The sequence below is a fragment of the Leptodactylus fuscus genome, chromosome 3, assembly GCF_031893055.1.
Source record: "Leptodactylus fuscus isolate aLepFus1 chromosome 3, aLepFus1.hap2, whole genome shotgun sequence".
Classification (NCBI taxonomy): Eukaryota; Metazoa; Chordata; class Amphibia; order Anura; family Leptodactylidae; genus Leptodactylus; species Leptodactylus fuscus.
Genome location: NC_134267.1, coordinates 127,546,046 through 127,572,971, shown reverse-complemented (window position 1 = coordinate 127,572,971; position 26,926 = coordinate 127,546,046). Strand labels below are relative to the sequence as shown.

The window sequence follows — 26,926 nt, the reverse complement described above, 5'->3', positions numbered from 1 at the left end:
GGATGGTGAAGGTGAGTGTGAAAGTGCTGAAGTATATGTGAATTTGATTGTGTGTGGTTAGGGGCTAGGTTGTAGAGAGGAATGTGAAGTTTTGGGGCTTGCTATGGGCCAAAGTGTGTGATTTTGCAGAGATGGTGATGTGAGTTGGATGTTTGTGTGGGTCGTGGGAAAAACGTATGTGCGTTATTGTGACGAAAAGTAGCCTATTGCGCAATCCTGTGTATTAGCTATGTTTGTGGAAAATTTGAGCCAAATCGGTGGAGCGGTTTTTCCGTGATTGAGGAACAAACATCCAAACATCCAAACACACAAACTCACAAACCCACAAACTCACAAACTTTCACATTTATAATATTAATAGGATTTCTCCAAGATGTTTGGAACAACCTCACAGCCGAGTTCCTTTAAAAACAGTGTGCCTAGAAAAATTGTCATTTTGAGGGCAAAGGGTGGACACGCCACATATTGTTTTTACTTATATTTCTGTTCATTCATTTTGAGTTTTGTTAATTGACACATATAAACTATTAATAGTTCTATTTTTTAACTGAAGCATTCTTACTATGAAGCATTTTTTCCATACCTGCCTAAAACCTTTGCACAGTACTGTATCTAATGTGTATGGGTTGCTTCAGGCAATTACACATGTAAATTTGTGCCTTGAATGTTTACTGCTATCTGGATTGCAGAGATGTTTAGTCTCTAGATCTGGTGAACAGATAAATGAATGTGCATGCAGACAAGCAGTAGATATAAGTGGCAGGTATTAAAGAGAATCTAATCTGCCAGCAAGTACAATATGCTATGCTACATACATCATCTGTATGCTGCTGTGCTATTGATCAATTTGGTGGGTTTTTTGTTTCTCTTTTAAACACATCCACCAGTGTAAAAGATCTGGCCTCCGGTAGGTTATTACAAAATTTTCTTTTTGCCAAGTGAGCAGTAAACTTTTATTTTCTTCAGCTTTTTGTACTTGGTGACAGGCCCTCTTTAGCTCTGCACATCTTTTTCATTCATTTTTATGATGTGTTGTATCTCTCAGTTTCTGCTTAGGTCAGGCTTTTAATCACAAACATAACATTTTACAAAATGTTTTACTTCAATGTAAAATTGCATGTCTGCTTTTAAAAAACATATGGTAATATAACATTTTGCTATTACAATACAGACTTTATTTGTGTGAGTTGAAAATGTGAAAATTGTTCTAGCAGCAAAATGTTGAAATTGTTGTCCAGTTGTTTTTTTAAGGATCTCCTATCCTCAGGATAGATCATCAATAAGACCTCAGTGGGGGTCCGACACCCAGGACCTCCGCTGATCAGCTCCTTGAAAGAGCTGCAGAGTGAGTGCCTTAAGCTCTATAACTGTATACAATACATGCCATCTGTTTTATTCTGGCTGCAACTAATTGCATCGTATGTTCGCTATGAAACAGTGAGAAGTAGAAAAATATTCAGCAGAGGGTGTCAGACCCCATGGATTTCATATTGATGAAATATCCTGAGGATAGACGATCAATAAAAATGAATTGGACAATCCCTTTAAAGGGGTTGTCCCATCACAAGGATCCTATCTATACTGCTTGATAATGTGAATGTAAGACTTTTCCTAAATACATTGCTTCAGCAAAACTGCTTTGTTTGTCCACTATATTACTTTATTCATTTCTCTGTTGACACAGTCCTTGACTTATCTGGTCATAAGTCAAGTGATGTATCTGCTGCTCTCAGGGGGGAGGGAGGAGGGGCTAAGTGCACGGGAGCGAGCCTGGAGGGGGGGGGGGGTAGTTTACACTTGGGAGGGGGGGGCCACCAATACAGACCTGGCATCCACTGTAATAGAGAGGCGGATGCCGGGGAGTGTAGACACTGGCACAGGTGCCTGCAACATCGCTACGCTCCTGCCCTGCATGAAGCCAGCAGCGGCAGGAGCGATGCTGATATTCCGGAGGGGAGGAGGGGGAGGGCAGAGGAGCGGAATAGCAGCTTCGCTCCTGCCGCTGCTGGCTTCATGCAGGGCAGGAGTGTAGCGATGTTGCAGACACCTGTGCCGGCGTCTACACTCCCCGGCATCCGCCTCTCTATTACAGCGGATGCTGGGTCTGTATTACATTGCGAAGGCTGTACGTCCGATGCCTAGCTGCATCAGGAGCGCACACGCAGGGCCAGCGGCATAGAAGCGACGACTTCTCACCGCTGGCTTTGCACATGTAACCCCGCCCACCAATGACGCAACAAAGCTGGAAGACAGATGAATTTACAGCAGGGAAGACTAGCGAGTATGCGACGTGGGAATACCCCTTTAAACACATTCAAAATAGATCTCGTGTAGAAATTACCACTTTTGTGTAGCCACTTACATATATTGCTGTTTGTCAATATGCACATTAGCTCTTTGGGGTATTAAGGGTGTTTATCACTTTGGAGCAATGTCAACACCTTTGTTGCTCCAAAGAGCTCATTTGCATATTTATAAAAATAACTCAAAGGGGTTGTCCCATCTCAAGGATCCTATCTATGCTAGTAGTTTATGTAAATTGAAAACTTTTCCTAAATATATTGCTTTAGAAATGCTGCTTTGCTTTCCTGCTAAGTTAACTTATTCCTCCCATTATTTATATAGCGTTGCTATAACCATGGACCTATAGGACAAGTGATGTCACTTAATGCTGGCAGAACAATCAGCTCAGCTAATTGCAGTTTGCTGATAACGCTGACTCTGTTATCTCTCTATCTAAACACACAGATGTTACGGAGTCCCTTCTCTACAAGCATCTGCATATTATCTGATCTGCATAAGTATTTTGATCCTTCTCAAGCCCGTTCAACAAGAGGGAGGAGGGGTGGAGAAATACAGGAAGTGAGAAGAAGAGACTGCTGAAGGCAAAGCTGAAACAGTGAGATGGGAAAACCTGATTAATTTTGGCAATGGAGGCACCAATTTACAGGGGAAAAACAACAGTTGATTCAGGTACTGTAACCTATCTGCCTACCGGGTTCGTTTGATAAGCTAGATTCTTGTGATAGACTCCCTTTAAAGGAAGTAAAACCCTTCAGTGTTTCCTTCCTTAGAAGTTGTGTTAGAGTCCTAATAGTTTTTTCTTGGTTCTCTTTCTGTATCTGAGAGTAAGCTTAAAGCCTGCTTACATCAATTACACAATTCTGCTTGAAAGTAACTGTGCTCTTTATTGCTTGCAGATCACTTTCCTTCGCAGGTGATGCAGTTTCAAGATTACATCATTGGAAGAGCAGCCAAAAGTATCCGAGTGCCAGTATGACTAAAGACAGAAGAATGTTTTATCACAGCGAGCCAATATGAAGCTTGCTCAGAGGAGGTTATATGAGACAGCAGAAGAAGATCAGAGGAAGATTCTGAATCAACCATCCAAAAACATGATTGATTAGATATCTAAGGTCCAATCCATGCTGCCTTTCATTATCACTTACAGTATAATGCTAACCATGTATTGTAACTAGTTATGCCTGAGTCTAATTATTGGAATGTGACATATAAAAAATCCATAGTATAAAGTACAGCGTGATAAAGGTATATTTCATGTATAAACAGAGCCATATAATATAATCACGATCATCATGCCAGCTCTGTAGATATAATAGGCATGGTTCAGTGATAAGATAGACATTGTTTTTGAAAACATTTTACAAAGCCTCTATAATGGGTGTTGATAATAATGTTTTGTGTACTCATATAGTTTATCATAAGTTACAAACAGTCCAGAAGATTTCTAGAAAAATCTGAATCACCTATATTGTTGTATTGTTCAACAGTGTGTCTTAAAGCATCATTGCTAAGGGTGTCACATGCACAATAGCTTAAGGTGAGCATAAATATGCCTTCAGTGGGGAAAGGACAGTAAAACACTGACAGACTCATTTTCCAGCAGCTTTTTTCCAGTGAGAACAAAAGGAATTGAACATGCTGAAATCCCACAGCTTAGTCCTTCTTTCCACTGATGGCAGATGTCGGGAAGCCTCCATGATCATTAGATGATCAATTACTGCTATCTGAATGAGCAGGTTTGGCCAGCATTAAAGGGGTTGTCTGGGGTACAATTAAAATTTAACCCTAAACTACACACCTTTCCCTGCCTAACTTCTAATTTACTTACGTTAAAAAAATGCATAATTACTCATATCACTGGGGCAGTCATTTTGTAATTTTCCGGCAACGGCATTTCTGGAAATGGAACATCACCAGTACCACTCCATCATACTTACCTGTCTTCATGTCAACATCACATACTTCGGGGGAGGGGCAGAATCTGTGCAATAGAATAAAACTGGAGTGCCGGCACTGTGGCTGTATTGCACAGGCGTGGGCAGAAGTCAAGAGAAGAGGAGATGGTGGCACAGAAGAAACTGATCTCCAATATAGAGAAGACAAGTAGGTATGATGGGGTGGGTGGGGTGTTGAGTTGGTTAGTTAGTTAGGTAGGCTAGTAGTCTATGGACTGGCTAGGGAAACAGGGAGGGAGTGTGAGAGAGGGAGGAGGAGGTAGTGAGAGGAGGATCTTAGTGAAGTGCTATGCATCATGGTAGTTGTAGGATAAGACAGCAGGAAGATACCCATGTAATCAAATGTAGAGGATACCAGGAGCTCCCAGAGAAATCCAGAAATCACTCAAAACACTGCTAAAGGTAAATGGGTGCACTTATTAACCCATTAATAGCACTAAAATAACTTTTTTTTTTTCCCAGGAAACCCATTTAATCTATCTTGTATGACCATCTTTAGTCACAGAGAGGAACAGATCAACAAAAGATTTCAAAAGTTGATATCCTGTGTGACATGTATGAATCTTTCCAAAAACTCCACTTCTTCCTCTAAGGCAGTGACTTTACATCCATTGGTTACATAACCATGTTGTAACTCAGTTCCATTCAAATGTAATGGGGATGAGCTGCATTACCTAGTACAGCCACTATACATAGAACGGTGCTGTGCTTGGTAAAGGTCACAGCAATCAACATCACAGTCCCATTCTTGCATATAAATGAATTGACCTTAAATGGAGTCAACTACCATCAAAAGCTAGTTTAAATCACTTGTATGCTTTTGTAGGGGTCATAGTGTGTGGCATAGTGAATATACGTTTTTGTGTAAAATGAGTATGGCTGCAATTATACCTGTAGTCATCATTGCACAAACTGGTCAGAGTAATGTCCATGATCGGCAATTAACATTGTAAAATTAATGATTTTTCACTCAGCTTATTTTACAACAGGGTGTATCTGGCTAGAAACACTGAGGTCATCCAGTATATCAAAAGCTGCAAAACAGGCTTGAAAGATTTTCCTGATATGCTTCAATTTAATGCCATAACTAAAGACTTTTACATTTATAAACATTTTACTTTAATATAATTGGTATATCCCAGGGGTCTCAAACTCAACTCAGCATGTGGGCCGCAGAGCAAGATCCCAAGCCAGTCGGCGGGCCGCACCGCGGCAAATTTAGCTCCACCCACTTTTATGTTGACTCTGCCCATTCATTTTTCATGTGCCCCCACACTGTATAATCCTCCTACAGTCACCCGTAAACTATATGTCCCCCCTCCATCTTTCCCCCAGTTACATATACACCCTTCATCTGCCCCCAGATTCATGTCCCCCCATCTCTGCCCTCAGATTCATGTCCCTCCATTTCTGCCCCCAGTTTCATGTCCCCCCATCTCTGCCCCCAGATTCATGTCCCTCCATTTCTGCCCCAGTGTCATGCCGTTCTCCCCCCTCCCTTCGTCTTCCCCCAGTGTCATGAGCCCCTTCATTCCACCTCAATGTTTAAAGAGGACCTTCCACCATTTTGCCCACAGGCAGTTCTATATACTGCCGGAAAGCTGACAGTGCGCTGAGTTCAGCACACTGTCGGCTTTCCCGATGTGGGCCCAGTGTGAAGAGCTTACGGTCCGGTACCGTAGCTCTTCTATGGTCAGAAGAGCGTCTCCGACACTCAGTCAGAGACGTCCTTCTTCACAGCACAGCCAATCGCGCTGTGCTGTGAGAGCCGGGAGGAACGCCCCCTCCCTCTGCTCGCAGTACTCGTCCATAGACGAGCATTATCAGGGAGGGAGGGGGCGTTCCTCCCGGCTCTCACAGCACAGCGCGATTGGCTGTGCTGTGAAGAAGGACGTCTCTGACTGAGTGTCGGAGACGCTCTTCTGACCATAGAAGAGCTACGGTACCGGACCGTAAGCTCTTCACACTGGGCCCACATCGGGAAAGCCGACAGTGTGCTGAACTCAGCGCAGTGTCAGCTTTCCCGCAGTATATAAAACTGCCTGTGGGCAAAATGGTGAAACGTCCGGATTCAACTTGGATCCGGCGTCCCTAGGCTTGTGCGGGCCGCACAAAATTGTTCGGGGGGCCGCATGCGGCCCGCGGGCCGCGAGTTTGAGACCCCTGGTATATCCACTTCATTAAGAATTTATAACTGATCCACCAGACATGGTAAGAAGACATGGTAAACTTGACCATAAAAAGTTTCCTAATGACAAGTCTCTCATAAACTGGATTTGAGGTGAGAAGCAAAAGATCTCTAATTATACTAAAAATCTAAGAGATCTTCTTGTTTCTTTTATTTATGATCTTGGTAGATCATCAATGATGCACTAAACTAAACTAGCCCAAGCCAGAACAATTCTGAAGAAAGTTAATGAACCTCTGAGGCTAGGATCACATCTGCGTCAGAGTCTCCAGTTGCAGAAAATCAGTCTAAAACCCACGGACACCAGACAAACACGTGATAACTAGAGATGAGCGAACACTGTTCGGAACAGACGTTCTGAACAGCACGCTCACAGCACACTCCCGTAGAAATGAATGGAAGCGGCCGGCACGCGGGGGGTTAAGCGGCCGGCCGCCGGCAAAGTCTGCGTGCCAGGTGCTTCCATTCATTTCTATGGGAGCGTGCTGTTCGGATCGGCTGATCCGAACAGTGTTCGCTCATCTCTAGTGATAACCACTGTTTTAATGGTCCAGCTCTCCATTGGACCCACACGATGGAGACCAGTGCGCAGATATGAACCTAGCCTAAAGTGGTTTCCTCATGAAGAAGTTGTGGCTTATTAAACCCTGGGTGATAAGCTGTTACCACCAGGAAAGCCATGTCCAGATAACAGTTCCCTAGGGAGAATGTAGTATTACATGGCAGTCATTCAAATCAATGTAATGCATTGACAGGATGGATTTGCCAGAATGCAAGCTCTCTGTTTTGGCTTCTAAAAGGACCACCTGTCATGAAGCTATCATTTTAATAATACAAACTAATAAACTAATTTCTAGTTATTAAATAATTAAACTTATAAATATTCATCCTTTTCAGGTCAGTATCTCGTAGACTCAACTTTAGGAACATCCTCAACTTGAATCTGATAACTTGTTGCAGCAAGCCATTAAAAGCAATGAGAAAAAGTTGAGTCAAAGCGATTAGCAACTATTTAATAAAAGCATTAAGAGTCATGTTAAACTAGGCTACTGTATTTTCAAGTCAATTCTCAATGACATTGAAGCCTGGAATCAATTCTACTAACCATTACAGAAAATTGTCTGCATGTACAGTATGCACACGTGGACAAAATTATTGGTAACTCTCGTACCAAGAAAAACCCACAATGGTCACAGAAATAACTTGAATCTGACAAAAGTAATAAATAAAAATTCTATGAAAATGAACAAATGAAAGTCAGACATTGCTTTTCGCTTCAACAGTATTTAAAAGAAAATAAACCTCATGAAACAGGCCTGGACAGAAATGATGGTTCCGTTAACTTAATATTTTGTTGCACAACCTGTTGAGGCAATCGTTGCCATGACACGATTCCTGCAACTGTCAATGACACTTCTGTTCCTCTCAGCAGGTATTTTGGCCACTCCTCAAGAGCAAACTGTTCCTGTTGTCTCGGGTTTGAAGGCTGCCTTTTCCAGATGGCATGTTTCTGCTCCTTCCAAAGATGCTCAATAGGATTTAGGTCAGGGCTCATAGAAGGCCACTTCAGAATAGTCCAATGTTTTCCTCTTAGCCATTCTTGGGTGTTTTTAGCTGTGTGTTTTGGGTCATTATTCTGTTGCAAGACCCATGACCTGTGACTGAGACCAAGCATTCTGACACTGGGCAGCACATTTCTCTCTAGAATCCCTTGATAGTCTTGAGATTTCATTGTACCCTGCACAGATTCAAGACACCCTGTGCCAGATGCAGCCCCAGAACATAACAGAGCCTCCTCCATGTTTCACAGTAGGGACAGTGTTCTTTTCTAGATATACTTCATTTTTCTGTCTGTGAACATAGAGGTGATGTGCCTTGCCAAAAACTTAGATTTTTGTCTCATCTGTCCATAGGACATTCTCCCAGAAGCTTTGTGGTTTGTTAACATGTAGTTTGGCAAAATACTTTTGTCAGATTCAAGTTATTTCTATGACCATTGTGGGTTTTTCTTTCATTAAATGAGGGGTACCAACAATTTTGCCCACGTGGGAATATTTTTTTATCTACCCTGGGGGGGATTTATCAATCCCCCGGAAGCTTAACAATATACCAGTATAAATAGATCTGCCTCACCATACATGGGGAGTGAAGTCATTCACAACAACTTCTATTCACTGAGTTTTAGTGGGTAGGGTAAAGTTGCAAAGTTCCCAAACAAACCCCACCATGCCCCTGTAGATGGCACTGGCCTCAGAAAATTGACAAAATTCACTTCAACTCTTTGCAAATATGTTTTTTTTTATGCCAGAAAGGTTTTTAACTGCATGTAAAACAATAACTTTTATTCTGCACAACAGAAATCACTAACTTTACAAGCTCCATTATGTTAGGCAGGCACAGGGAATACTTCCAAAACTGCATTTGACATGTCCTGTACTGAGAACAACTATGATGAAATTATTACCAGATTTGCAATAATGTATTTCGGGTGAGCAGGGTAAAGGTACTCTCTTACCCCACCAAGAGCTCAAATAGAGGTGTCTAGTTTACAGTTATGATACAATAGCGTATTGCAAAATCTGTACTTGACTTGATTATATCATTGATATAATATGTCTTCAGAAACAGGTATGACGAATAAAAGATGCCCTGCCTATGAGGTTATCAGAAAACGCTAATTGCGTTGAAAAAGTTGGCTCTGTATTTCCAGATTATTGAATTGTAAAGAATTAATAACATCTTATTATTGTAATAAGATAAAGGTCTCAATTAAACATGGACTTTTAGATTTGGAGCTGGCCTTCATCAAGCAAACTTAATCTGACAAACTGTACAATGGTAATACTTAACCCAATGCAACCATGCACGTAGAAACCACATTCACTATTTTCAGGATTTAGTCTTATAGTGGATTCCCACCCTTGTAGTTGCTGTCGGTTGTTGTTGACCATGTTGCTTACTGCTCACTGTGTAATTTCAATGTACCGTTCTGCATGTGCTACATATGCCAGCGAATTTCTATTAATAGTTAGTATTATAGTTTCTACAGTAGAGATAATCTGAGGAGCTAATGATAAATTGCTTTGATTTAGGCCGCCCTAGACTAGGGTGGTCCTGAAAAACTTATTACTGGCACTGTGTCACAAGTGTCAGCAACATATTGCGTCTTGTAAGAACCTACCATACAGGGGTGGACATACCTTTAGTGCAGCCCAATAAGGTCAGGAGACCCTATCACCTTAACAGCAGCTGTTTACTATCTATTAGGCTGTGATTAAATGGCTAAGCTAATGAACCTTATGGCTAACGAGTGCTGGATGATTGTTAGAAAGACTTTAAGTGGTCCAAATCAAAGGGCTCACAACAGTTTTTACACAATGGTGATCAGCTGCCCACATCTTCCGCTGCTTCCATATTAATGGACTTATCTAAGAACTGTTTCTCCGATGAATCTGCAACTACCAAGCTCATTGCCTCTTTGTAAGTATTGTAGTTCTACAGTTACATTTGAGTCCTCCTGAACCGTTACACCACCCCTTGGGGGAGAACATTTCCAACTTTACAGGGCTGTAAGAGCCTGTATTTAAAGCAGCCCACTAACACCTCCTATCTGTGCCCTGTATATGCTAACTATGCTATACTCTCCACTGAAGTCTATGTGAAGAGTTGAGTACACAGAGTACAACGGCATGAGTGTATGTAGTGATACAGGTGGAACCACACGATGCATAACCTCAGATGTGTACATATCACAGAGCCAGTATCTCGTGGTATACCCACCTTTCACGTTCTTGTTCCAACAAGTTGGTAAAGTCATCACTCTTATTCATGTAGTCCGTATGCTTCTTCTTCTCATTTTCCAGTTCATACACAGTCCTGCGATGGCACTTCTCTGCCAGGAGTAGCTGCTCTAACATGCGTCTGTATGTTTCTTTCTGCTTTTCTTCAAGTCGGTCCAGCTGGGCATAGTTAATAAAATGCACAGTGATTTAATTTGCAAGATAGAAGCCACAGGCGTAGTAACATCGGAAAACACAATTGTTTAGATAGATTTATTAATTACTTCTATTCTATTTGCAAGAAGAACTTTTCTGAGATTCCCTTTACTGTGCATTACTGGACATGACTATAACTACTTGATATCCACTCTTTACTTGAAGCATTTTAAGTATGGATGTATATTACATATTATTTACTGAGCCGTTTACATAATAGGCACCATTGGGAGATCTATTTAACCCATTAAATAGCTGCTAAAGTAAAAAATGGGCTAGACTCCTTGTAGGATCACACTTTTTTTCTAAGAAATTGGTTTGCAGGCATGATATGCAGCTGCACATCAATCTGCGGACTCCAGTGGTTAACATTTACTCTTTTATTTTTTCCTTGTTCCCCTGTTAATGGTTGTGGAGCTATGTGGATAACAAGTAACCAGCAATAACCAATAAATGACTAACAATGTACATGAAGGTACCAGCAGCATGGGCCAGCACCGCGTCATGTGTCCGTGTCTTCACTATGTCCGTGTCACATAACATCTTCATTCTGTTAAGTGACCGAGGGGGATCACAGAGAGAAGAAGCCTATATTACAAGCAAGTTTCCAGCCCCTGACTGGTACTGTGGAAGAACATTTTATGCAAACAAATCACTACTACAATTTTACAGAAAATAGATTTTTTAAGAGAGATATCTAATATGAAATGCTTGTGAATATGAAAAGTGGATTGGCTTGAAGTTCCTGGGCTTAATAGAAAAGCTATAGTAGGTGATCCACTTCACTGCTTGTGCTGTCATATACACTGCAATGTATGTCACATATATGCCACTGTGCAGGATCTGATTATTATGGCTAATGAATATAGATTACATAGTTCATAGAACTTGTATAGCCATGGAATATAGATTAGAAAATTTTGTATACTTATAGGTCCAAAATCAGAGATTCTGTTTCATGTTAATTATTAATACTAGTAATAATAATTACTAATAATTTTATATGCACACATATAAGCATAGTTATTTAAATACCAATAACCCACATCTTGATAAATAAAACCTTAGAATGGCATTTACTTTTATTTCATTACTTACAAGTATCCTTACAAACATTTTAATGCCATATGTATAATATACTAGCATTTACTCGCGACTTCGTTCACGGGTCGTTGTTGTTGGACGATGCAGCGGCACACGCGGATACCCACTAACCCCCAAAAACCTCTTTTGCGCCGACCCCTCTAGCACGGCACACCGTGAACTCCTCCCCCGCGGAACCCATCCCACGTGGCACTGTAGTACCCCCGAAAGTCGTCTTGCGCTGCAAGGGCCTGTGAAAATGTCATCTCAGGTCCTCAAACTTACTTTGAACCGAACTTCGGTGTTCGCGGTCGTGACACCTGGCCACCCACGGGGATGGTAAGTATCATTTATTCCGGCCGGAATTCTATGTGTGTGAAATTTCAGGACAATCCATGCAGCGGTGTAGGCGTGATTGAGGAACAAACATCCAAACGCACAAACTTTCACATTTATAATATTAGTAGTATATATATATATATATATATATATATATATATATACACACACATCTACTGTAACTAACTGTGTATATGCCGTGACTACCACAGCACACAGCACTATGTTCCCTGCACAGCACATTGACTTTTTATGAGGAGAGCAGGGTGACGTGATAGGATTACCTTGGTGTGGGTATTATTAATACTCTGACACTATTAAGTAGAGGCTTTGAAGATGCCATAAAGTACATGGAGTTTTCAGGACAGCATATCAATTTCTTAAAGGTAAACTGAACCTTAAAACAGAGTGCCTTTGCCTATATTAATAAGTGTTAGCTCAATATTTAAGTATTTTAGTGTCTACAACTATGTAATAGAAATAGAACAAAAGTATGTATTCATAATATATGCTTAAAACCACAAATACATAGATTTTAGTGAAAGAAAAAAAATGTAATTATATTTCCAATTTAATCTATACATATTCTGAATTTGTTTTGCTTTTTTGTTGCTTTTGGAAGATAGATAGCTAAAAAGATATTATATAGCTAGACAAATACGTATGAAATCGATAGGCAAATAAATATAAAATAATCTATTTAGATAGATAGACAGACAGACAGACAGACAGACAGACAGACAGACATAGAAAATTAGATGAGCAATAAACTCAGCTCATTGTAAAGTACATAAACACACATACAGATATACTGTCAGTACAATAAGCTCAGCTCACTGTAAAGCACTTAAGGTCATTGCAAAGTAGCAATAAACCAACATATTTGATAAGAAATATTTTAAGTAACAAATCCTATATCGTGACATGAGATCCCAGTAGCCAGTATAAGTGCATTACCTCTGCCATTGGTTTCTCATAAACATCTTCTCCTATGGACTTTTCCTTTGCAAGTATAGCATCTCTGTGCAGTACCCTCAGTACATCCTCAGGAGCTGAAAACCCATAATGTGCTTCCAAAACTTCGGGTTTAGTTCTCTCTGTTTTTAGCATATGGATAACATCCTCCCTAGCCTGTGGGAATGAAACATGATATGATGAGAGGAGCTGCAGATTATATAACACATTAAATCATTCCTGATAAATTGACATTTGGTACAAGAGCTAAAGTCATCGGCTAGTTCAACAAGAACTTCTAAATGAACTCACTTCACATTGCCAAAAACAGACTGCAATCCTATTGCATGACATGTTGCTAGGAAGCCTCCGGCTGTGTACTGTCCACATAAAGCTTCTACACCTCGCACATATCAGAAAACCAGTCACATATTCCATTTCTTCCAAAAGGTTTTACCATCATGTATTTCTTTCCTTAGGGTCCATTCACGCGGAGGAAAATTGTGAGGAATTTGGTGTGGAATTTCAGCGCAGAAAAACAAAGCCTCCCATTGACTTCATGGGTTCCTTTGCTAGCAGAAAAAGGAACCCATTGAAGTCAATGGGAGGCTTTTTTTTCAGGGCTGAAATTCCGCACCAAATTCCTCACCATTTTCCTCCGTGTGAATGGACCCTTAAAGTAGCACTACCATGATAATGTTTAACCTCTGACCTGTTGTGAGTGGACAGGAAGTCAGTCTCTATTCATCCGTATGACCGTTTCAGCGTGAGACTTATAGGAATAACTAGAGAAACTGACTTCCTGTCGAAACCTAAGACCTCGTGTCAGTTGAAGAGTCAGAGTGTCAGTCATATGACACAGCTGAAGACCAGAATGAAGCAGGCAGCTCACAAATACAGGCATTAGTAAGAAGATTGCCGTCAATATAGCACTATAATAGCCTCATGCCTTTCTAACAGAGAATTCAAATATTTGTCGGTGTCCTATTGTAATATATCACTAAATCAGGGACAACTTTGAGGTCCGCTCTTAGTTTTGGCTTGCAAACACTAATGCAAAACATTGATGTGTGCCTCAGATCTATGAGGACGTTCACACTACCGCCACTGTCCGCCTCGGGGTTTCCGTCCTAAACCCCGCAGAAACTGGACAGGGAATGGATTGGTGGCGGTCGGCTTTAAAACCCATTCATTTGAATGGGTTTTTAAAGGTAACCGCTGGTATCCATATGCAACCTCTCCACTTGGAAACGTTTTTTTTTTGCACGGAAACAAAGTCCTGCATGTAGGACTTTGTATCCAGCCAAGAAAAATGGTTTTCAGAGAGGCTGCATATGGACACCGGCGGTCACCTTTAAAAACCCATTCAAATGAATGGGTTTTAAAGCTGACCGCCGCCAAGCTGTCCCCTGTCCAGTCTCCCCCGGGTTTAGGACAGAAACCCTAGGGTGGACAGCAGCAGTAGTGTGAATGCTCCCTACGGGAGTAGGAAAATTGCGTTGTTTCCAGCTTATTATGAGAGGAATAGAAGAGAAGAACGAAGAAATCCAATACTCAACAGTTTGTGGTCAGGAAGGATTTTAATCAACACAAAAAAGAACATCAATCCATGAAATAGACCCAAAATACAATAAAACAACAACATAAAGGGGAGAACCAGGACAAAATATTCCAACCAAAGTATAGAAAATTAGTATTAGTATCTGAATAAATACATAAATAATCACATATACTACAGCAAGGCAGATGACACAAACCAATGAAAACACAAGACAAACATGGGACTTATGGGCAGAAAATATTACATAGATGACATGTATACATACTGTATATAAGGCAGGCAAAGTGTAAATGATATACACATAGGTCTGATGGTATCAAGTGAAATACATGTACACATATGGTCCAATAAATCGTCTATGTGATAAATATCAATAATGAAAGCGTAAAAAAAAGCTACTTGACCAACACAGTAGTATATGAAACAGGAGGACTCAGAAATAACACTATCAATACCTTTCCACCTAAAATGTAACAGTACCTCCAAATAATGGACCAGAAAGATCCTATAGAGTTATAATAAAAGGCAAAATGCTGAACAATACTAATGTCCCCTACCTAACATATACCATATACCATAACTCCATACAGGGATTAAATAACAATGAGGATGAAAAAAGAACACCCTGAGGGGGGAAAAGAACACCCTAAAGTGAATAATAGATATAGGGAAATGCCAAGTAGCCAACCATACCTGCTGACAAGATGTCCACCTGCCCGCCCAGACACATAAAAAAAGAGAGACATGCCTCAACGCATTTCGCCTTCTAAAAGGCTTCTTCAAGAAAGATTATAATCCACTATAGGGAAAAACTGAATTGCTCTGAACCAAAAAGCTTTGCCTACACTACAAGTGTTTAACATGTGCCATGTGTATTTAAGGCAGTCCCTGGGGTTTCTTTTCTGATTCTTATTTTTGGGGAGAGGGTCTTTTTTTATTGCTGCATCTATTTAGAGAAATTGTCATCAGAGCAGATTAATAATAATAATAATAATAATAATAATAATAATAATAAGAAGAAGAAGAAGAAGAAGAAGAAGAAGAAGAAGAATTCTGTATATAGTAAACTGAAAATGGGCTATGAATCACACAAATTTCAATATAAAGCAAATGCGTCCTAGGGTTATTTTTGTCTCATGTCTTGAAGTTTATGCCTCACATATGTTTTTACATTTATATTTCAGTGATATATTTAGCAGTTTAATCGTGGGCATATGCTTTTGGCAATAATATATTCTATTTTATGCTATAAATGGTGCATACAAAATGATCAACATCAATTATTCACAATTGTTAATTGTACACTAGTCAAATAGCACTGTAAATCTATCTTTAAAATGATTGTACATATTGTCACAGTAATACATATGAAATACACTTCCTTATTATATGTTATAAAAAGGAAAATTCATTTTATACAATTAACTTTCAGAATGTTATTCCTTAGGCGCACATTTGGAGAGATCATTCTCCATCTGTATAGAGTATGTGCATGCCCATTGTTAATTGTATAATATTGTAGTGATCATTGTATACATAATAAGAAGATAAAAGGGGCACTGTAGGGTAGTATATTCATAGCCACTAGTTTTGAGATTAATACGAATTTTGGTTTTCATAAAGTTTGCTGCTTCAGTGTTTTTAGATCTTTTAGTCGGGAGACCGCGGCATGCTGGATATCAGATTCTAGGCCAAATCCTGACTCATGGCAACCCATTCTCGCCGAATCACAGCTCAGAGTTTATCAGAATTTCAGTGGTTCTGTTTGTCCCCCTAAATGTTAAATGCTTTATTTAAGAAGCCACTTAGTTATCACTTTTGCCTTGTGATATGGTGCACTATCATTATAGAAAAATATTGTTCACCACTAAAATGCACCTGGATTGTTAGGAGAACTTACTTGGAGGATGCTTTGATACCATACTTTATTATGGCAGTGTTCTTAAGTAAAATTGTAAAGGAGGGTGGCACTCACCATTAGAAAGTCGGTAGATGACACTTTTTCTTTGAAGAATTGTATACTGATTAACACGGGTTGTAGAGCACCACCCATAGCGGGATATAACTGGCGGACTGAGCCAGTGAAGGGAATTAACAGAGGAAAGAGGAATTACCCGAATTATAAGGATGTTATATTATATATAGCTGTGCCGTCCAGTTTCTTGCTTCATAAAAAAAATTGTAAAGGAGCCCACTCCCTTGGATGAAAACCTTGACATGGATTGTCTCAGAATGCTTTATTGTTGGTATGACACAGAACTCATGGCAGTGCTCACCTTTTATTCTCCAGACAATCAATGATTCTCCCAGAAGTCACTTCTCTCCAAGAAAATATCAAGGACAGGATGACATGCTGCAAGTATAACGATTGAACTGCAGTAAAGCTATTTTCTCTATTTTCACACTGTTTAAGACACCTTGAAGAAGTTTCCCTCATTTGCATATGACTAAAATTTACATGAAAGTGGGGCTTCAAAGCTTAATAACAGAGATGGGAGAACTATGCCTTCACGAGTGGGTTCAATCTGAATATTCCTAATTGGTTTTTTACAAAACCAAACAAATGGAGATTTGTCTCAGGTGAACTAATATGGCCGCTGCATTATACACTGAGGTCTCTTCATACCCCTGAGTATAAAAGGTAAAGGCCCAGGGGATGTGAAAAAAGACCCCAGAGTATAATAATGTCAATTTTGCTTTGAAAAATCTTTGTGTTTGCCTTAGAGAGCTTGAGGATGAATCATTTCCTAGGAGCCCTGAGAGTTTTTTTACACCGTGTTTTAAGCCAATCTAAGCTGTGGTTCATACCAAACTTGTTTGACCTAAAACAAATCTTGGACCTGAGCCAACCAAAACAAAATTAATCCTGAGGGGTTCACCCAACTCTACTTAAAGAGGATCTTTCACCATCTGGGGCACATGTGGTGTAATACACCACTAGACAGCCGACCGTTCTGTGCCCAAGGTGAAGAGCTATCGGTGCCGGTACCGTAACTCTTCACTGTCAGAAGGGTGTTTCTCACGTCTATAGCGCTGTACTATGGGACGGGGCATTGCTTACCACCCAGCGAAGACACTGAGCAGTGAGGAACAAACCCTATCAGGAGGGGAGGAAGGCGTTCAGGGCGGCCAGGGAATCCGAACAACAGAGAGCCTGTCCACTAAAACAGCAGATACCCACGGACCCCATAGAGTTCAATGGGGTTTTCTGGGTGTTCATTGGGGTTTAAAGTGCTTTTTAGTCCAAAGCCAGGAGAGAAAAGTCCTCCTTGTTGGACTTTTCTTTCTAATAATTTTTGGTGGAATCCTACAGAGACTCCAACACAGATGTAAACCCAGCCTTACGTAAAAGTTCAGATCAGTACAAGTAGATGTTCTACACACTGAAGGATCAAAATTGACATGTATGTTTGGTTTACTTTATACTTTTGAACGATCTAGAACTCCCTATAGAAAGCTTAATGCTTAATCAAATATTCACTAGACATCTGACTATCATTTACAACCCACATATCTTTGTTCTGCTATCACAGCCAGGACTCTACATCGATGATGTCACTAGATTTCTGAGTAGAGCTGACCACGGGAGCTTTCAATTACATCATTATCTGCAGTGTGCTGCTTGGAAAGAAACTTCCCAGGACATGTGGAATGAAAGGTTTTCTGTATGTTTATATATCTGACACAAAGTAGGATTTCCTTTCGATAAATTCATTTTGACTCCCTTCCATCTGAGCAAGGAACGTATTGACATGATGTATGAAGATTCTCCAAAGTTCACAGTGGGTCAGGTGATTAATCCTTGGAGCAGCATATTTTACTGCAGATGTGTAATCTTTTAATAGAGACCATTTCCATAATTGCTTAGTGCGGTAAGGCAGGACACATTGTGCTTTAATACATGAATTTGTATTTCTGGAGACATATCAAGTTTATCACATACAAGGTTCCCAAAAATCATAGCTCCATGATAACTTGTGTCTCTTTGCTATTTAATGTGACGACTGCTAGAATTCCCTAATTATCCACTTTCATGTGCAAAAAAAAAAGGAGTCAATCCAACTTATTTAGCTCAGTCTGAATAGAGCTGAACCCAGTGGCGTAACTAGGAATGGCGGGGCCCCGTGGCACACTTTTGACATGCCCCCCCCCTTCCTGACTGATACTAAAGACCTCGACCGACCGACCTCCGACACATACCTGCGCGCTCTATTATGGCCCATAGTGGCCCCTGCATACACCATTATGCCCCATAATGAACACCCATGAACAGTTATTATACTCTGGCGTCTTTTCAGACCCCAGAGTATAATAATTGAAGACCCTGAAAGTAACCGCTTTTTAATGCGTACAGGTTTCTGTTTGGGGGGTCCCAAGCAGACTCCACGAACGGAAACCTGAACGCAGATGTGAACCGGGCCTAAACATCACTTTATAAAATACAATTCTACTATGTATAATGGTAGACATGTATAGAAGCAAATACAGATAGATAGATAGATAGATAGATAGATAGATAGATAGATAGGAGATAGATAGATAGATAGGAGAGAGATAGATAGATAGATAGATAGATAGATAGATAGATAGATAGATAGGAGATAGATAGATAAATATGGTAGATTGAAAGATAGGAGATAGATAGATAGATAGATACACAGACATTGATATGCTGTATATACTTACACATATACACATCTACTCACACACATACATTCATATACAACATATACACACACCTATCTACACACATACAGGACTCACACAGTATATAAGACACATAATGTAAACACATATACACATCTATACATATTTTATCCAAAATTATACTTACATGTGGCTGTGCAGCTAGCAGTGAGGAGAGGAGATACATCGCACAGGATGTCTCCCTTCACACTCCGATACTGAGGAGGGGGAGGGGCGGGGTGGAACAGGAAGCTGCTGTGTGCGGAAGGTTTTACAAGAAGCATCTGCAGCCCTACATCTAGCAATGATTTGTCTACTGCTGACCTTCTACTTATGGTAGGGAAGGTATGGGGCCCTTGAGGGTGTGGGGATATTAAGGAGCCTATTAAGGAAAAAAAAAACTTGCAGGGGTAGCGGCTGTCGCCGGGCCCCTAATGTCCTGGGCCCTGTGGCAGCTGCTACCACTACTACCACGGTAGTTACGCCCTGGCTGAACCCAAGCTTGGGGAAGACATTGCTCATACTATTCTTCTAGCACTGTTTTCCTTTATGCATAGACTAATAACTATTCCTGTGTAGTTTGTGACAAAAAGAAGAATAAAACACTATAACGTAAGTGTGAATTAAGGACATATTTTTAAGCACCATTATGAGCCAAGAACAAGTGTTATTTAAAAAAAAGCGATACGAATTAAAATGATGAAAACCCATACGGGGAAAAACAATTAATAATATGCTACAGGTAAACACCTAGAGTATTATGTATTAGATTTGTATGAAGCTGTATTATAGAGGCCATAGAATTGTATGCAGTGTTACTGTACCTCCAAATGCCTCTAAGTCATACTAGCTGGTTATGTCATGAAAAAGAGGCATGGTCAGCAAATGAACATGCCCATGCTTAAAAAGAGGGCATGTGATGTGTCAAATGGTCATGTTCACCCTGAAATGTTGGCATGTATGCTTTAATTTCATGCCTCTGAAATCCAAGTATCTAGTGTCTAGTTATTTAGTCTCTCATTATTTTTGTCTTTTATATATAGTAGTCTGAATGGTTTAGTGACACAATTAGAGATGAGCGAGTAGTTAAATACCCGAGATTCGAATATTCAGTTCAAGTAGTCCTCAATATTCAACTACTCGATCGAATATCGAATCCCATATATACTATCCCATTATACTGTGTGGGGGTCACTGTGGAGAACATTATACTTTGTGGGAGTCATCATAAAGTATGTTATACTGTGTGGAGGCCACTGTGGACCATATTATACTGTGTAGGGCCACGGTGGAGCATATTATGCTGCGTGGAACCCACTAGACACTTTTTACATCACATACCATCTGTTTTATAACACAGTGCACTATTATTAAAGACTGTAATAACATCGTATAAAACAGAAACTGTGCAATGTAAATAGTAAAGAAGTAACGATGCACACAAAACACCACATTATCTTTAAACAGTTGATCAGCAGGGGCTCCGGGTGTTGGACACCCACTAAGCTCATAGATCTCTTAGACTGCCCACACGCCGTATTCTTAATAACTGCAGTTGTAGGTATTATAGTTGTATCCCTTTCAAGTATCTAAGATACCACTGCAGCACCCATAATCGTTATTATCAAGAATTCGTTGTAAGGAGGGGGTAGGTGGCCTCGGATAAAATAACACCATTGGCAAGCCATGCTATCACTAGACTTCATATTTAACCAACATTTATTTAAGATAAAATAATCCTTTAATAGTCCCACCATGGGAAAATTCAGTGTGTTACAGCAGCATGGATAATACAGTAATATATTACAAGATAGAACTCATACAAGCTCAGAATAGCAGATAAAAAAAGATACTAGGAGTCATAGCAACTAAGAAGAAAAAAAGAAAGACTCAGGATCATTTAGTTCTCTGTACAGAGTGATCTCCGCTTAGCGTGATGTTGATTATACAGTCTAACCACAGTTAGGAGGAAGGACTTCCGATACAGCTCCTTCTCACACTTGGAGTGAAGCAGTCCATCAGTGACAGTACTGCCCAGTGCTATTACGATCTCATACATGGGATGGGAGTTATTCTCCAGTATGGAGCTCCCCACGGACAGTATCCTTCTGTCACCCACCACCTGTACTGGGTTCAGGGGGCTTCCCAGGACAGAGCTGGCCCTTCTATTCAGTTTGTCAAGCCTATTCCTATCCCTGGTTAATATGCTACTCCCCCAGCAGGCCACTCTGAAGAAGATGGCTGATGCTACCACAGAGTTAAAAAAAAAGGACCTAAGAAGTGCCTCCTGGACTCCAAAGGCCCTCAGCCTCCTCAGCAGGTAGAACCTGCTGTGACCCTTTCTGTACAGCGTATCCAAGTGATCAGCCCAATCCAGCTGATTAATGTACCTATTATCAGGGTCTGGGGTTGCTAGGTGGGGTGGCATAGACACACAAGTCCAGTTTCTTTTAGTCCAAAAAGAGGGAGAGTTTATTTTCACTCAAAAAGGTAGTGCAGCGACAAAAGGAAACAATACAAAAATAAATACCTGCCCAGCTAGGGTCTAACTAAACATAGAATAGGTTACCTCACCTAGAGTAACAGAAATCCAAAAGCCAATTGAGTCATGCAGGACACAGCTCCAAAAATATGACCTCTCTCTTTCACTCTCCAGCCAAGCTATGCCAAAGTCTGCTGCTGGATCTGGCTTCTTAAGCCTCCTTGATGAGGAGACTCTCTGCAGCTGAGTCGCTGCTGAAACATCACCAAAGTGTGGACTGGAGGGGGGGTGGAATGACAGTTCCCACTACCAATCCTACCTGCCATTCCTAAAAATCCAACCCAGTACTGAGCATTTACCAAAATGCTCAGCAGACGAAAGTTGTCTGCTGAGAACAAACATTCATGGAGTTTTCTCATCTCACCCACTTGAGTAGTCTGGGTGAGATGTACACCCCCTCCATTACCTGACCAGCCATCAGCTTACACTATATTTAACTTATTCATCTTTACATTCATTTAAAACATTTCTAATCAATGGTATGTTGATAGTGGAAATATAAGAAGTCAAGCAATCATATATAGTACGTCACAAAAGTTTTAGGCAGGCCTGGAGAAAATACAGTAAGAATGCTTTCAAAAACAGAAGTGTTAATATCTTTTTTTGTTCAATTAACAAAATCCATTGAATGAATTAAAGAGAAACCTAAATGAAATCAATATTTGTGTGACCACCCTTTGCAGAAGGATGTCCCCACAGATCCATCATCATCTAGTCTGTCTGGGATTACATGAAGAAATAAAAGGTTTTGAGAAAGCCTGCATTCCCAGAAGATCTGTGGTTAGAATAAATGGTCTTGTTTTGAAGGCAAAGGATGGTCACACCAAATATTGATTTGATTTAGATTTCTCTTTTGTTCATTCACTTTTCATGTTGTTACTTGTTGAATATAAACTATTAACACTTCTATTTTTGAATTCTTACTTTCAGTGGTGTAAGTACTGCCGTAGCAGTTGTAGCAGCTGCTGCCACAGGGCCCGTGACCTTAGGGGGCCTTGCGGGCTCTGCTCCTTTTTTTCCCTTAAATAGGTCATTACCTACTGGAGTAACTCTAGCAAGTAATGGGCCCTATTTACTTATTGCTTCCCATTACTTCTCACAACCACCTTCAATTCCCCTTCTGCCTTCCTTGGTTCCCCATACAGCTCATATCATGTGGGAGGAAGGGGAAGCGGAGGTAGCTTTGAGCAGGAGAGGTGATTGGTAAGTAAGATGCGGGCCTGTACCAAGAGTATTTGTTGAGCGAACCCTAAGAAATACTGCTATTATTATACTCTTGGCAGTGGCGTAACTACCACCAATGTAGGTTGTGAGCCCCATATAGAGCTCACAATGTACTTTTTTTTTTCCCTATCAGTATGTCTTTTTGGAGTATGGGATGGAAATCCATGCACACATGGGGAGAATATACAAACTCCTTGCAGATAGTTTTTTGCCCTTGGCAGGATTCGAACCGAGGACTCAAACGCTGCAAGGCTGCAGTGCTAACCACTGAGCCACCACGTGGCCCCCGTAAATTATGTTTTCAATACACTTCTCTGTACGCTTGCTCATGTATTATTGGCCATGAATATGTTGCTTACCTACAGAAACCACTTGTTTTCACACTAATAAAATTTGCATCCTTCTATTCAGGAATTGCTTTCAAATACAACTACAAGAACACTGCTAGAGATCTATAATTTAGTAGCATACAGATAGAAACTCTGCAGTGACAGCACAGATGTGCTATATAACTTGAGATTCTTATGAGCAAGCTCTGTTTTACAATCTTCACATCATCTACAGATAATTATATATTTGCATCGGGAATATTAATAATGCAGCAATTATTTATTGCATAAGATAAGTAACAGGGGATAGCGGATACATCTGTGTCTCATTGGTGTACAGCCATTATGCTTCACTAATGATTTCCCTTTAGTGTTGTGAGTCTCAAACCAAAAATAATATTGGAACCAATAAAAACAGAACATTTTATGCAAGGAAATAGGCTAGAAATATATACATGTCCATTACCTTATCAATATTTCCTAGTTTTATTATATTATGTATAGTTATATGTGCTATATAAGTGTTATATTTTGCATATAAATTAAATAAATCTACAGCTATCTAGTGTGGCCAGCTTGTTGTGGCTGTTATAGTCTCCATGGAGCTCTGTACCTGAAAAACAGAGCTCAGGTCACTATAAAGAAAATAATCATCAGAAAATGTAGGGTCTTAAAATGATGCTGTGGTATAAAGTAGACATACAGTATACTACACAGTTACAGAACTCGCTCTCTGCTCAACCACTGAGCAGAAACTAAGATATTGCCATAAATAAAAAAGAAAAGCATGAGGCACAAAAAGTATCTAGTCCAAATATCTTAGAAAATGGCAGAACAGCTGGGAGACATTTGTTTGGGGCAGTGGCGTAACTACCACCATAGCAGCAGAGGCAGCTGCCACAGGGCCTGGGACATTAGGGGCCCGGTGACAGCTACCCCTGCTACCCCCGCTCTTATCACAGACAAACTGTTGTAACTGCGATAAGATCGGGATAAAGCTTGTAGGACCTGTAGATGAAGGACCCTTTGTGACATCAGCCATCACATGACTAGGTGGGCATGTTTTTATAGCCCGTGCAGTCCTGCAAGAGATGAAGAGAAGGAGAGATGTGGTGCTAGGTACTGAAGGGGAGGGGGTTCTGAGATGCAGAATGGAGAGTGTGTGTGTGTCTGTGTGTGAGTGTGTATGTATGTGTGGTCTGGAGGAGGGGAGAGGACAGTGTCCTGATATCTGTGTATTAGGAGGAGGGGGAGGTCAGTGTCCTGATATCTGTGTATTAGGAGGAGGGAGAGGACAGTGTCCTGATATCTGTGTATTAAGAGGAGGGGGAGGTCAGTGTCCTGATATCTGTGTATGAGGAGGAGGGGAGAGGACAGTGTCCTGATATCTGTGTATGAGGAGGAGGGGAGAGGACAGTGTCCTGATATCTGTGTATTAGGAGGAGGGGGAGGTCAGTGTCCTGATATCTGTGTATTAGGAAGAGGGGAGAGGACAGTGTCCTAATATCTGTGTATTAGGAGGAGGGGGAGGTCAGAGCCCTGATATCTGTTTATTAGGAGGAGGGGGAGGTCAGTGTCCTGATATCTGTGTATTAGGAGGAGGGGACAGTGTCCTGATATCTGTGTATTAGGAGGAGGGGAGAGGACAGTGTCCTGATATCTGTGTATTAGGAGGAGGGGGAGGTCAGTGTCCTGATATCTGTGTATTAGGAGGAGGGGGTGGTCAGTGTCTTGATATCTGTGTATTAGGAGGAGGGGACAGTGTCCTGATATCTGTGTATTAGGAGGAGGGGAGAGGACAATGTCCTGATATCTGTGTATTAGGAGGAGGGGGAGGTCAGTGTCCTGATATCTGTGCATTAGGAGGAGGGGGAGGTCAATGTCCTGGTATCTGTGTATTAGGAGGAGGGGGAGGTCAGTGTCCTGGTATCTGTGTATTAGGAGGAGGGGAGAGGACAGTGTCCTGATATCTGTGTATTAGGAGGAGGGGGTGGTCAGTGTCCTGATATCTGTGTATTAGGAGGAGGGGACAGTGTGAGACAGGTAATTAACTTTTTTTTTTATATCTGTATCTCCCCTCGGTCTCCGATTATTATACTCTGGGGTCTGAAAATACCCCAGAGTATAATAATTGTTCATGGGTGTTCATTATGGGGCATAATCCCGTGTGCAGGGGCCACAATGGGGTGTAATACTGTGTGCAGGGGCCACTGAGGGTCATAATAGAGCGCGCAGGAATGCGGCATGGGGGGGGTTGGTCGGTCAAGGTCTTCGGTGTTGGTCAGGAAAGGGGGGGGGGCCATGTCAAAAGTTCGCCACGGGGCACCGCCATTCCTAGTTACGCCACTGGTTTGGGGGTACAGTTCTAGTTTACACTCTCCAAAGAAAACCATCACATAAGCTGACCATGAAAAGCAGAAGAAACTGTTAGTTTTTCGTGGCCACTTTGTATCTGTGGAACAACCATTTTCATAGCTCCCTCATAGACTTGAGTGTCTTCAGGGATCCATAAAAATGGACAAAAATAAGACATGTGAACAGCCCCATAGACTCTCTTTGTTTGCAAAATTGGTGTGTGATGGCCATTTTTTTTTTTAATTATTTATCTTTTTATTGAAAATTTAAGGTCAATGCATAAAAAGGCTTATGCAGTGAATATACAAGCATTCGCAAAGACAAATTAAAACATATAGCAACAAATAAGAAACAGGAAATAAACTGGATGATGTCAGAAACCACCGTCTCTACATTACACATACAAATGCGGTATATGGAGTTGCAATAGATAGTACACAACCAGCTAACAGACCTGAGAATGATGGAGGAGTGGGTGGTTTCCCAAAGGCCATTTTTAATGTTAGTGTGAAGAAGAACCTTATGGACTAGGCATGGCAAAAAATTGCATCCTTAGTACATATTCACATGTATTTACAATGGAATCCACCTCAGAAATCAGAGGGTGATCCATCGGGCTCAGTTTTACAGTTTGCATGAGAAGGAACCTGCTCCAAGAACTGATATTCAACTTCTTTTTCTGCAATGCAGCCAATGATGCAACCGAAAACAATGGTAGCTGTAATTCAAGCATATTTCATGTGAACTATGGTATGGAATACGCACAGAAATCTATGTGTATGAACATACAGTAAAAGATGATATAAAATGACACTGAACTTGATGATATATCAACATATAATGATACAGGCGGTGCTGACAGATCGATCTATCGTTTTTGGTCAAATATTTGGTATTATTTTCAGCTAGTTTAGTTATATCCTTGCTGACTAACTTAGAAATCTGCAACCTCTATACTTATACATAGATCAATAATGTGTATCACTTTGAACGAATTTGCTACATATGAAACCCCATGTACCACTAGATGGCGCTAAACATCCAAACAGTATTCCAAGCAGCCATAATACTAAAGAGCACAATTTGTGATGTGCTGCTTCATTAGACTGACCTGAATAAAACCCATATATAGAAAGCATGATCTGTGAGAAGCAAATGTAATAAAATGTGGACAGCACGTCAGACTGACTTATAATGTTTTCCATACATCACACACAATCCAATCCAAATGTTGCACATGAGAAAAAAACATCAAAATATGTCAGGGATAACATGAAAGAAAATAACAAATGTCTAAATAATTCAGATCATAATCCAGTACAAAGACATTACAGCACCAGCTTATTTATACAGGGAGACAGAAACAATCCATTCAGTTCATATTTCTAGGAATCTGTAATGTTTACTGAAT

The 26,926-nt window shown here is 40.6% G+C and overlaps 1 protein-coding gene and 1 long non-coding RNA gene across 4 annotated transcripts in view; one reads left to right on the top strand and one right to left on the bottom strand.

Moving 5' to 3' along the window:
• Positions 1 to 26,926, bottom strand: part of FILIP1 (filamin A interacting protein 1) — a 122,812-nt gene that overhangs the window by 22,466 nt on the left and 73,420 nt on the right. For all 3 annotated transcript variants that reach the window (XM_075268346.1, XM_075268345.1, XM_075268347.1), the window contains exons 3-4: positions 12,822 to 12,995; positions 10,228 to 10,406 (exon numbers count right to left, since the gene is read on the bottom strand). In XM_075268346.1, coding sequence (XP_075124447.1) covers positions 10,228 to 10,406; positions 12,822 to 12,995 — 353 coding nt within the window. The remainder of the gene's footprint in view (positions 1 to 10,227; positions 10,407 to 12,821; positions 12,996 to 26,926) is intronic.
• LOC142197784 (uncharacterized) lies at positions 24,782 to 25,120 on the top strand. Its single transcript, XR_012715332.1, has 3 exons — positions 24,782 to 24,843; positions 24,916 to 24,996; positions 25,075 to 25,120. It is a non-coding gene; the product is annotated as an uncharacterized LOC142197784 (long non-coding RNA).